This window comes from Amphiprion ocellaris, chromosome 23, assembly GCF_022539595.1.
Source record: "Amphiprion ocellaris isolate individual 3 ecotype Okinawa chromosome 23, ASM2253959v1, whole genome shotgun sequence".
Classification (NCBI taxonomy): domain Eukaryota; kingdom Metazoa; phylum Chordata; class Actinopteri; family Pomacentridae; genus Amphiprion; species Amphiprion ocellaris.
This window is the reverse complement of record NC_072788.1, coordinates 8,029,955-8,044,008: the sequence shown is the minus strand read 5'-3', so window position 1 is coordinate 8,044,008 and position 14,054 is coordinate 8,029,955. Positions and strand designations below refer to the sequence as shown.

At 36.0% G+C, this 14,054-nt stretch overlaps 1 protein-coding gene across 1 annotated transcript in view; it reads right to left on the bottom strand.

Moving 5' to 3' along the window:
* pcxb (pyruvate carboxylase b) overlaps positions 1 to 12,474 on the bottom strand; it is a 332,924-nt gene extending 320,450 nt beyond the window's left edge. The window contains exon 1 of the mRNA XM_055007761.1: positions 12,072 to 12,474. Coding sequence (XP_054863736.1) covers positions 12,072 to 12,073 — 2 coding nt within the window. The 5' untranslated portion in view covers positions 12,074 to 12,474. The remainder of the gene's footprint in view (positions 1 to 12,071) is intronic.
* Positions 12,475 to 14,054: the final 1,580 nt, after the last annotated feature.

The following is a 14,054-nucleotide window of genomic DNA, read 5'->3' as shown; positions in this document are numbered from 1 at the left end:
GAAGCATAGAAAGCAACAAGTGCTCTGTTCAGATGAAGCTACAACACAAGAAGAGATTCCATCAGTAAACTCTGCATGCAAATGTCCTGCAGTCAGCAAAAAAAAGTGAATTTGTTATCAAAAATCCTCAAAATCTACCATGAACTACTTCAAGAAACACCAGCTAAACTGGCCCCGCAGGCCCCTGACCTGAAAATCACAGCTAATCTGAGAGTAGATGTTAATCGTGCTGCGTGTGCATGGTTGTCTATAAATATCTGAGAACTTGAAGTGATCAGCACGGCTCATGAATCATAGATAGATAGAGTGACCCTCAGCTGGCTTCAAAAAGAGTTTGCATGCTGCGATATCTGCCAAAGACGGCTTACTAAGCACTGAGGGAACTTTTACATATGGAACAATCACTGTTTAATGCTTTGTAATCTTTTAAGTTGACTAAAGAAGCAATGCATTAACATTAACATCTGAAAAAGGCTTGTTTTAATGTGTTTGCTAAAGGATTATATTTACTATTTTCTCTTCTTAATCAACAAATTTTCTATTTTTTTTATTTTTTTCAGTAGATACTATGTTACCAATGCAGCTAAGATGGCCACCCATTGGTTTATCTGTATTTGTTTATATTTACCGGTTATTTTAAAGGTTTTGTAGTGACACAACCAGCAGCTAAATCAGTCCCACCACCACCAAAAACCATAAATGACATGCACAGAAAAAATCTCATCAGCAGGCAGCCGAATTATGGTTAATTTAAAGACATTTAATCTAAAATTCTCTTTGATCCTCCAAAACCTGGAACTCTTTTGGGAGTCCACAGCAGAGGAAGGAACCTGAAATAGTGCACAGTGATGATTCCGCATTCATATGCAAAGTTGTCATAGAAAATAACAACTGACCTAATGACAGAAAATTTACCCAAATCCTGTAATAACTTGCTCCTACAATAAAACAACAAACAGACAAATGGAAGTACGACATCTATCTTAGTTATAATATTAGATTTTCAGGCATTTTTCACAAAGACACGTTTGTTTTGTGTGTTTTTTTTTTTAAACACTGCATTAAAAAACAGAAAAAGCAGTCAGAGAGCACAGTACTCTGATAAAGCTGCTCAGATTTCCAACGGATCAAATCTTTAAGTGGTCGATTTGTAGTAGGGTCGCAATCGTGATCGTCAGCAGGCAGCTGAGTCGTCACAGTTACAGTGACGCAGTGTCGCTATCGTGTCGACAGAAATATTTAACAAATCAGTGGATCCAGACTATAAGCCGCCCTGCTGCCAAAATCTAATCACTTGGTCCTTGTGTCATTTCTGACCTTCCCTGAAAATTTCATCCAAATCCGTTAGTCTGTTTTTGAGTAATGTTGCTAACAGACAGACAGACAGACAGACAAACCAACGTCGATCATCACATAACTCCACAACGTTCCTTGGCAGAGTAAACATCGTCACAAACAATAATAATTAGAATCAGTGTTGTTGCTAATCAGTGCCATATCCCAAATTGTGATAATCCAAAAAAATTATTTAAGCACTAAGTATATCGAAAAACAACAGAGGCGTCATGTAAATTATTAGAATTTACAGGTTAAAATCCTGAAAATTCATAAATATTTGATAGTTATGATCCAGACTGGTGGGGGTTTAAAAAACCTAACTTAGTGTAAGTGGAGAATAATAATAATTTAGAACATTTTTATGGTGTTTTTTCGTCTTTAAGGTCCTGAGTGTGAATGTTTTTAAAATCAGACACTCTATAAAATAATTAAAATGCATCAGAATCAATGTTGTTTTTTTTCATCAAAAGCAACAGTGGTACTTTGTAAACACACTGGTATTTAAAGGGTTAAAAATTCTGAGAATGATTGAATAATTGGTAGTTATGATCAGGACTTATGTTGGTTTGAAAATTTAACTAAGTGCAAGTGAAAAACAATAATATCTGATGTTTTCATGGCAGTTCTTGCACTCAGGAAAGTAGAAAATAAAACTTATAGATAATATTTCTATTACACCTAACAGTTAGTACTGTCACAGCTTTGTCTCCATTAATGTTTTTAACTCTTCGTACCTGATTCACTGCAGTAATACACTCAGCCTTTTCATTTAAACAGCCATTTTGTTTTGCTCTATTTTTCTGATTCAAGAATCAAACTGCATTATCTACCAAACAAACAAATAGTTAACAAAGTTAAGGATTCATTGTGGTATGAGAAGAATGTCAGATGGTGGGACACTCAGCTGCAGCTGTACAATTTGAGAGTCATTTTAGTTTTGGCAGCCAAGTGTCATAACGCTGATTTGGGTCCAGATCTGACTTTGTCACGGAGACATAACTGCTCTTAAAGGCAATTTAGCTGCAGTGTGATGAAGAAAATAGCACACCTTTTGCTAGAAATACCTTCTAGTGTCACGTGTCATCCACAATTCTTTTATCTTTTTTTTTGTTACTATCTGTCAGACCTCTCTCTGACTGTTTGTTGTTGCACCTTTGCTATTTGCAACTGTTTGCCAGACCCCTTGATTCAATTACCTTTCGTTCTTTGTTGTCTTACCCTCTGAAACTGATTAGCAACCACACACAAATTAACCACTATTCACCCTTGTAGTTACATAAGGCCCCCTCCCTACCCTCTGACCATCCCTATAAACTGTCTACTCTGCAGATGTTCTGGGTCGGCGTACCTTCAGAAACTCATGCTCTGCTCTGGTAAGCCCACCGTATGCAGGAATACTAATAAACACCCCACTACAGCAAACTTTGAAGGACTAACAGTGAAATTTCTTCAGAATTAGTGTTTAGTGCATGGGCGACATCCTCATTTTACTCGCTCACCCTAAGCCTATTCCCTAAGCCTTAATAGTTGACAGAACACTAGAGGTGTGTCTATAGATCCTATCTGCTCAGTTTTGTCCAGAACGGCTTCACAGAAAACCAGCGAAAATAAAACTTGTGACTTTTCACTGTTGGTGATTTTTCATTGTTTATGATGACAAATGTTGATTGAACAGAGGGAACAAAAACAACAAATGGGCTTCACAATGATGAAAACACATTGTGTTTAGCATGTGAGGAGTCATGGGAGGACATGCTGGTCCGTTCTGTGGACTGACTCATATTTGAATCAAACACAGAGCAGCAGCTGAAGCAGGAAAACCACAAGAAATCTGAACAGCATTTAGAAAGGCTGTTTAGAACGCTCCGTGCAAGTACTAAGTGTTCTCATTTATGACTGGCTGACTGGTGATTTATTATTAACAAGAAAAGTCAAATATATCTACTAATACGTTCAAAAACACAATGCTATAGCCTTCCTGCTTACGAACTTTACTGTGTTTTTCTCCAGTGTAATTCAGGTGAAAGCAATAGGATCAGCATAAGAAGGACATGATGTCACTGTCTTTTTCGAAAGTTCAAATAAATATTAACAAACTGTCCCCATCATTAGGCCAAAAAACAAGACCAAAGTCCTCTCACAGCCATGTAAGCATACTTCAAAATAATCAAAATTACATTATTTCACAACAGTGCGTGATCAGTTCATGGCAGAATCCAACACTGCTTGAGAGAAAATACACTTTTTTTAAAAAAAAAACACACAAAAAAGCAAAAATCTGTCAGCATAGGGGCCAGGATTTGTTTTATTAAATGGTGGAATATTATAATGTTCAAAAATTTAATAATTTATGAAAATAACTTCAAACATCATAGGTTTAGGTCATTTTATTAAATTAAAACTGTCATTTTATGGTCACACAATGTAAAATAACTCATTAACATTGATTATGTACTGCTTTGATCAGTTTCTTTACAGTCAACATGCAAATTCATGCTTTTTCTGTGATTGTACTGGTTATTTTAGTTGCTTTAATCTTGAATAAACATAATTTTTCTTTCAAATAATGGTAAATATTTGTAAAATAATGATATTCATAGCTGATTTTAGTTATTAAAAATTGTAAACAAATAAATAATTTGGTACAATTACTTACAGTTTTGTACATTGTTTTATGGCTAACGTAAATTAATACTTTCGTTTTGAGATTTTACTCATTATTATCTGTAATTCAACAAAACAAGGAAAGTAAGTAGTTTTAAAGACTTTTTTTCAGCATAAATTTGTTAACTGTACTGCAGAAAAAAGAAGGAATGGATCTCCAGTACCAGAATTGTTTCACATTATTTATTAGTTCTTATAAATTTTACCTGAATAAATTTAATTCAGGTGAAGCAAATGGTTCAATAATTTAATTTTCCTTGTAGGTTTTTTGTAGTTTTGGCCAACCATTTATTGCTAGCTGATGTATAACAAACAGCTAATGCAATTTTTCTACAGGTTTTTAGACAATATAACATTTCTCAACATTTCTGAAGGGTAAAAAGCTGGAGGACTTTGGTCCAAACCCCATTAGCTCCTTTAACAGGCCACTAAAAAGCCTCTACTAGCAGCCAGGAATGTGAACTTTGCCTTTGACTAAATCCAAGAAAACGCATGGGATCAGGAGGTTCACATATAAGCAAGTTTCACTGTTAAGCAGCACAGTAAATCAGCAATTTCTGCAAGAAATTAAAATTCTCCTTTAATCACAGTCATGTTGCTGTAAGCTCAAGTTATTCTGCAACATTTGCACAACGAGACTCAATCTGGAGGCTCAGGGGTCGTAGCGCAAACTTTTAGGGACAAAACTGTTTACTCTGCAATATTATCATTATAATTGAAAAATAAAATAGTTGAAAAGACAACAGTATTGAACCCTCCTGTTGTCCTCATTTACAGGCACCAAAAAATATTGTTTCCTTGTCTGAAAAAAATCCAAAAAAATAATCGAAAAAATTCCCCAAATTTCGGAAAATTTGCAAAACCTTCAGGAAGAAAATTCCAATAATTCTTTAAAAGTTTCCCTTAAAAATTTTATTTTTTAAAAAATCCCCCAAATTTGACAAGAAAATTCTTGTACATATTTTCAAAAAAATCCTAAAAATATCTAAAGTGATTACATATAGATCAGTAAAATATCTAATATTTTCTATAAGAACATTCACAAAAAAATCAACCAAAATCCAGCGAATTTTGCTGGATTTTGGTTAATTTTTTTGTGAATGTTCTTAAGAAACATTTTTAACATTTCTTTTTTCCCACCAAAAAATGCAAAGATTTCCCAAAAATGTTGAAAATGTGGACATCAGAAGTTTCACTGTGAAAATCTTGCTTTTTTCCCACATTTTCAAACTTTATAATGGGTCAATTTGACCTGCAGGACGACACGAGGGTTAAAAGAAACTTGGTTTTGGATGTTTGGGTATATTTAATGGGACTAAGTTTCCTCCAGATGTCAGCATCTGTTCACACTGGTGTCAATGCTTTCTGTCTGACCACAACTTGGACGTTTCTAACTTTTTGCAATTCAAATTAGTTGGCAACACACTGCTTCATGTGATATTTTTCATTTAGGGGGACAGCACTGTGAAACTCAAACACAAACTCTTCATCATCAGTTTCCAAACTCCTGAAACAAACTTCTGAATGAAATTATAGCTGGAAAGCCAAAACGGAGCGATGTTTTTATGCCAAACGGACTCTGTGACCTTCTTTCTCTGTGGAGTCGGTCTTTATAAATCTTCCTGTGTCTTCCTCACACCAAAAACAAACAGGCCCAAAAATAGCAAAGCAGAAACTTCGCCAACAACCAAGAGTGCGCGAGCATTCAGGGCCACATCTCACAGCACAGTTTGATACTACAGTCAAAGGTTGCAGCCCACTAACCTTTGTGTGCTGAGCAGCTTTGAAGAAAAAGCACATCTGGTTCATATATTAACTTCTTAGAGATCAAAGTTTTGTTTCGTTGCACAAAGTCTATCGTGTTGTGACACACAGACACACATTCATATCTAAACTGGCAGCTTCAGCTTCACCCAACTGGCTAATCAGGGAACAAATACACACTCAGGCTACCTGCCAACATTTATGCAATAACAGGGAGTTCACTTTTTTAAGCTTCACAGAACACAAGTGACTTACATCAGTCTTAACAGAAAACAGGAGATAACATTATCTGTCAGACTAAGAGTGTTTCTGAGTTTCTTTTACCTGCTTATTGAGAGGAAAACACACTCTTTACAAAGCACAGTACAGCCAGGGAGCTTAAATTTAATGTTTTATGTATTTTTTTAATCAAAACAGCTCCTTCCTTTCATGATTTATTGTATGATTAATTACAGAGTGTTAGGAAACAAACCAGTCATCAAGAGCTTCCTCAATCCATCTGAACTTAGTTCCTGGAATATCTGATAATCCCTCCTGCAGCTCATCAGTAAAACTAGAGAGAAAATGTCACAATGAATAAAGACTAATTGTTTTTCCAGACACCAAAATACAATCTTTGTATTAAAAAACTTTAAAGGGCGTCACTTGCATTTAATGCTCACTGCTGATATGTGTTGTATGATATATATGTTTTAAAAACTCAAACAGAAAGATAGCATGTTATAGAATCTGGATTTGTCAAGACATTAAAGGTCCAGTGTGAAAGATTTAGTAGCATCCAGAACACTGTAAATAAAAATGTATTTTAAAAAAGTAAAAAATGTAAAAAGGCAGGTTAGAAAAATTCTGTGAAAAAAAATCTAGCAGCAAGGATGCCTGAAAAAATTTTTTTAAATGATGGATAACTGTAAAAAAAAAGAAAAAAGAAATTAAAATATCAAAAAAATACAGTAATGCCAAACATCTATAACTAAGAAATTACAAACTGATTTAAATTCAGTAAAACTGCAATTTTACAGCCACACATTGTATAAGAATTAATAGATGTTATTTACAGTTTTGTTTTTTTGTTTTTTTTAGCAGCTAATACGTATATTAATCTTTTTTTCTGGATGTTACAGGATCTGTAATTTAACCAAATAGGGAAAATCAATCAATCCTTTATATACATGATTTTTTTTGTCAGCGATAATGGCAAAATAATGACATATTTTTTATTTCAATTCATCAAAAAATAACAATTTTACAATTTAAGGTTGTAAAACTTGTGCGTTACTATTTGTAAATATACAGATTTTTTATGTGAACATTGCTGTTTTTTTTTAAAGTCGACATGAGAAGAATTTTTTTCTGTTGTCTGTAATTTAATGGAACCGTAAACCAACAGGAAATTGTTTCCAGGCAGCAAAGAGTTTGACTGATTGAACTTTGTATAGATATCACCATAATATAGTTATTGTGATTCTATTCTTATTTTCAGGTGATTCAACACAAATGAAAATGTAATTATGAATATTATTCTCCATTTCTGCCAAAAGATCCACCTGGTTGGTCAAATAGAGCTTAGCTGATGAGACGAACGAAAGAAACAGTTCTAGTTATTTATAGTCATACATTCTTATAAGATGTTAACCTTAAAGTCAAGGCCTGTTGTACTGAATGAACATATATTCAAGTGAGGGAAGGCATATAGGAATCCAGCTGTACTTCTAATGTGCAAATCAGTCTGTTTCTGTAGAAATACACCTGAAAGCAGCTTCAAAAACTGGCCTCAACATGTGATATGACACAGATTTGGCCTAAATAACAGGACATTTTAAAGCAGTTTCACCTCAGTCTAAATGGAGCGTCATTTCTCATTAGATGTGGAGTTAGAGTGAACAACAACGAATGGAAAATGGATGTTCATTCATCCACACTCGCCTCCTTCCTGCCTTCTTCCAGCTCAGCAGTCTGCCCTACCTTCCTCTGACCTGGCAGCCACAAGTGATGACTGAGTTTCTGTACACTGAGACTAAAACACATCAGCACACATTAATGCATCTAACATTTTCAGAATGATTCTCTGAAAGGTTGGCAAACCAAAGAGGAACGCAGAATGTAATGACAGGGAGCAAAGATCAGCTTGTATCCTCATTCTTGGAAACTTTTCTTGAACTTTAGTCAAATCCTCCCTGACATAATACTGGATGAATCAGCGCAGGTCGGCCTGTTAGTTACCCAAACACTCTTATCCATACAGCAGCAGGTTGCAAGAAACACTCAGGATCGGCCGCATCAGATCTCTAAGGCACCGTAAAGGAAGAAAAAGAAAGATCTAAATTGTCCTCCAGTAGGAACAAGGTTACTAAAGTCAACAGTGTGGACAAAACAAACGCTGGCGACTAGACTAGACTAAGTGGCCGTGTAGGGCCATAAAGGTTAGAATATTGAACTTGTGGAAAGAACGGTGGATCATGGGTGTGAATTCACAATTAGAGCAGGGAAATAAAAAATACTTCTATCCTTTAACAGCACCTTAAAACTGCATTAATATTATAATAAATGTGTTACTCAGGAGATATTCACCGACTTTTGAATCTAACTAGATGCTGATTTGAACACAACAAAGTCAACAAATGTATAAAAAAGTAGAGTTTGTGGTGTACTGAGAAGACTTTCAGAGTCTGCTGCATTTTGCTTTTGACTTTCACTGTCATTCAGCCTTTTCAGCAGCTGTGTCAACAAGATGCTCCATCCTCCTGCTGCTAGGATATGCTCTAACACCATTTCTTACGTAATTCCTAAATAACTGTCGTGCACGTGCAAGCCAGTGCATTGTACTTTGCAAATGCTTCTTATCCATTCTCGTGATCTGTCAGAAACTATCAAGGACCTGCAGTTTTATTAGCTTTCTCTGTTTTTCTACACATGGATTCTAGTATTTTGTACAGCAATAAAAGAACGACACTACAATGGTGAAAAGTTCTTGACAACAGAACTTAGCAGAGAGGAATGGTTTGTATAAACTGCATAAACTGGCCTATGGGTTTCATTCCACTAAACCTTAATCTCTCTGGAAAAAAAAACGAAAGCCCAGCAACTACCCACTTAAGAAGTCCCTTTTTATGCAAAAAGCTTGCTTCGGATTCCCATGCCTGCATGAGAAATTATGTGAGAAAACTTTTGCCCTCATTATATCCACCAGTCGTCCAGAGGGCTCAACCAAACGCTTAAACATTCACCGAAACACAACAGAAAACAAAGCTGGACAAAATAATCTTCACCCTTCTGAGGTTAATTTGAATCCAAGTAGCTGCAACGCTACTAGTCTAACAGCACCACTGGTATCACTTCTGCTTTGTTTGTACCTGCCTAATTGCAAATAGCTGGACGGTGCTTTAGCAGTATGAAACAGAACAAGGTCCGGTGTTTCCCAAAAGGTATAAATAATGCCATTTTTCTTCAGTCTTCAGTTTGTGAGAACCAAAACAACAGGTCAGGACACCAATTAGCTGACAGCCCTTGCTGGTGCAGACAGTGCTGAGAGCGTGGCGCAAGTCTGAAATAATGCAACCTGAAACACACAACTGTAGCCCTTTAAATTTATTCTATATTCAAATCATGTATTGTCTGCTTTTGGGGAAAGTCATGCTACCATTAGCATATACTGTCAGCATGACAGACCATGTTTTACAGCATGATTAACAATGGATTCGCATTAAAAAAAAAACAAAAACATAAATTCATTTATATTAAAAAGCATTGCAGGAGATAAGCTGCAGAACATGACATTAGACACATATCAGTGCAGCCGTGCTTGTGGAAATATAATATGTTCTCATCATCCGAGATCTCAATGCATCGTGCCAGACATAGTTCAAACTCAGTGTCAGTGCAGCACAGCTACAAACTGCTAAAAGTAGCAGGAACTGCAAAAGAAAATCAACGTTCTGCATTATCGTGTCTTCCTGAGAGGTTCCTGGCCTTCGTTTTAGGAGAGAAATTCAAAAATAAAACTTGTTCTTCAGAGATTTGGGTGTGTTCTCCTGGAAAAGGAAGCACAGAAACTCTTCTCAGTCATGACACTGTAATGAATGAACAATCTAAATCTATAATCTTGGCATTATGGCAGCAAGAAACAGCATCAAGGTGAACATCAGTCGAACACACAAGGCAGCCACACAATCACTTTAAGAGGCCTTAAGACAACCGCTTGCTGATTTCTGCTGAATGACATGCTGCAGATTCTGGGATGGGACAGGTGCACCGCTGTCCGAGGCCGAGTAAAGGTTGCTGCGAGGATGAGCAAACAGTCAAATGGCACAACAGATGTGGCGGTTCAAAGGTGAAAGAGCAGACAGATCTAACATCTGCAGGTCAGAGTCACTGAGAAGAATCATGTGCGGCTTATAAGAAAACAAACATCTTATGCAATCCGCAAGTTTCAGCATGTAAACAGGCAATTATTCACTTCTTCACACGGGCTCATGGGGAAACAGTCCCTCCTACTCTTATAAATACCTCCCTGTGGTGAAGGAGTTCCACATTTAAATGTCTGACTCTTAATGCCGTGGGTGTGATGGAAGCAGTGGTGAAGAATTTGCACAATCCTGCACACTGTAAACATTTCTATAATACTTTTTATTACTTTTAGAATTCCTTGGGTTTTCTGCACTTCCTTTTTATTTGTCTTAGAACACTTACTGTCTGTTCACAGTAACAAGTCTGTGTTGATCAAATCAGAAAAACTACTTCATTCAATGATCTTCTAACTGTGTTTACTTAAGCATTAATCTTGTGTACATATATTAAATTGTTTAAATATATACATTTTGAGAGAAAATAGATATTTTTCTTAAGAGCAGCATCTTTTCCTGGTTTACTCTACATGTATATGCTTATGCCAATAGACCATATTGAATTAACCCTCCTGTTGTCTTCATTTACAGACACCAAAAAATAGTGTTTCCTTGTCTGAAAAAAATACAAAAATTCAGAAAAAAAATCCCCCAAATTTCTGAAAATTTGCAAAACCTTCAGGAAGAAAATTCCAAAAATTCCTTAAAAGTTTCCCTTAAACGTTTTACTTAAAAAAATAAATCCCCCAAATTTGGCAAGAAAATTCTTGTAAATATTTTCAAAAAATTAGCAAAAATCTTCCCCCAAAATCCTAAAAATATCTAAAGTGATTCCATATATGTCAGTAAAACTTCTATTTTCTGTAAGAACATTCACATAAAAATCAACCAAAATCCAGCAAAATTCGCTGGATTTTGGTAGATTTTTTTTGTGAATGTTCTTAAGAAACATTTTCAACATTTCATTTTTCCACCAAAAATGTTCGAAGATTTCCCAAAAATGTTGAAAATGTGGACATCAGAAGTTTCACTGTGAAAATATATTTTTTTCCCACATTTTCAAACTTTAAAACGGGTCAATTTTGACCTGCAGGACGACACAGGGGTTAAGTTCATGATATTGTTATAAAGGGGATGCCTGCAAATTATGAAGGTGTATTAATGTCTTTTTTCATTAATAAAACTTATAAAACATGCATGTTTTGCAGCACAAATTGACACTTTCATATTATTCAAGAGCACAATAGTTGTTGCAAGAGTTTTTGAATAAATTTGGCTATCATTTGGCAAATTTTTTTATCTTTTCTCTTGCACAAGAAGTATTTATTGCATCATACATTTTGATGAAACAGCTGTAATGATGAAATTAGAATTGGAGTTGCTATAGGATTGTCACGCAAATGCAAAGCAAATTTTTTAAATGTTGGGCTTTTTTCCACAATTGGGAGTGAATAAACTAGCCAGAAGCTGCTGCTGGTAAGAGCTAGATCACACATGTCTGCAATAAACCGAGTGGAAGAAGCTGGGAACCAAAACAGTTGTTTGCCAGCTGATAAAAACGCTGCACGAACGTATTATTCAAATGCTGTCCATTCACTTGCAATAGTTGCTTCTTTGATTTTTTTTTTTGTACTTGTCAGTGTTTAATCTCATGCACTACACCACCACACGTGAAAACTGATTCTGACAGTGCTGACCAACGCAAAATAGTAAACAACAGATCCACTTCTTATGCATAATGACAAACAGAGCTCACACAACTGCCTCAGAGGAAGACAAATAGCCTGTATTGACTTTCTAAACTAGTTCGGTTCAGGCAGACAACTGGGAGCTGCACATGTCCTTGTGCAGCAACTGTGCAGCTCTGACAACAACTTGTAACATGTGTCACCTCACTGTGCAGGAAGAAGGAGGCTGTGTTTAGGGTCAGACACAATCAATGACAGGTTCCCCATCAGTACTCACATGCTGCCGCTCTGTCGGTATCACTCAAAGATGACAATCCGCCGCCAAGTAACCGGACACCGAGTGTAAACAGTCGACTGCTGTCAGTGTTTACAGGTTTGCTAACCTCACACACACACACACACACACACACACACACTCACGCACTCACACACAGGAGGAAAGTGGGTTTATATGGACGCACACACACTCTCACACACACACGCGGAGAGTGACTTCGGGACGGCCGAGCGGACACACACTCTTGTCACGCACACACACACACACACTCTCTCCTGCTCGGTGCCTCATATGAAGTGAAGCAGCTCCGAAGCTAGTTGCTAACAGTCTACGGAGGCTAACGGAGATAGCAGCTGGCACCGTCCGTCTCCGTGCGGCGGATATAGGAGTCTGCCGCTGCGCCTGCTTCTGCAGCTAATCTCCGTAAAGCGCTCATCCCCGCTGGTCACATGACGCGCCGCGACACGCCCCCCCGAGCCCGCTCTCAGCCAATCAGCGACCAGGGCCTGGCAGCACGCACCGAGCGGCACCATTTAAAGAGCTCGACATCAATGGCAACCACGTAGCATTACATAATAACCGAGCAATAAGATAAAGTAACGAAACGCAAAATGTACATACACATAAACACAACCCTGTTATAGTGCTATAGAAAATAATGTCTAAAATGGGGCACTGTCGACAACCCTGGAACAAAATTATGCTTGTTATTATTAGCAGATGTGTGATGGTGTTTTATTATTTAAATGCATAGTGCCAGGGATATTAAAATTAAATTGTCTTGTAAATATATATTTTTAAGTAGTTAAGTTGGGAATTTGCATTTTTTAATACATTTTAATAGTAGTACACTTTTGCAATGTTGCAAGAATTAAAATGAAAATAAAATGTTAATGCTAAGTATGCTAATAATGCTAATAAAGCTAATGCTAATAACAATATATCAGCTTTTAAAAACCAAATTTCCAAAGTGCTTTACCTACAGGGCAAAAAAAGAGAAAACAGATAAATATTGATACTCAGAAAGACCACTGAACAACATAAGACCACTAAGTCCAAACATAAACTTTTGTTTTTTTTATCTTTTACGTGAAATGATGCTTGTTATTATTAGCAGATTTGTGATGGTGTTTTATTATTTAAGTACACAATACCAGGGTTATGAAATTAAACTGTCTTGTCTTTTGGTAATGTTAGAAATGAGCATTGTTGATACATTTTGATAGCAAAGTTTTTAAATGTTGCAAGAATTAGAAGAAAATTTAAAAAATATAATAACAAAATAATAATAATAATAACTTTTTTTCCAAAGTGCTTTACCTACAGGGCAAAAAAAAAAGACACTCAAGAAGGCCATTGAACAACAGAAGGTCACTAAGTTCAAACATAGGAAAAATGACCAGCGAAGCAAAAATGTAGAAATAGAGATGAACATGGGAAAAGATTATCAAAATGTATCAATAATAAAACAAAACCAGATAAAATAATTAAATACATAGAACATAGAGGGGAAACCCTCAAACACAAGATTAAAAATAATAATAGTAGTAGTAACAGTAAATAATTAAAATAAATATGGAAAAAGCTAGAAAAGTAAAGGGAAAAGACAATAAAATGAACAACAACATAATTAAAGTTCAAAATATCAATTAGACACTTCAAGTAGACAACAAAAGCAATAAGATCATTATTATTAAAAAATTAAAAGGTTCTAAGGATTTATCATATCCAACAATGTTCCAATGATGTTAAACACAAACTTAAAATTTCAACTGCATTTTAAGGATGTTATTGAGGGAACACATTATACAGCATTGTTCTATAAAGTATTCTCACAATGTTCCATTATAACAGAGGAAGAACGTTCTCCAACAAGATTCAAAAACAGTTTTCTTGTCAGGCCTGTCTCTGCAGGTTCTGGCTAGTGCCCCTCCTTCCCTTGTGTGTGTTTCCTTTTTAGGAATGTAGGAGGTTGAGGAGGCG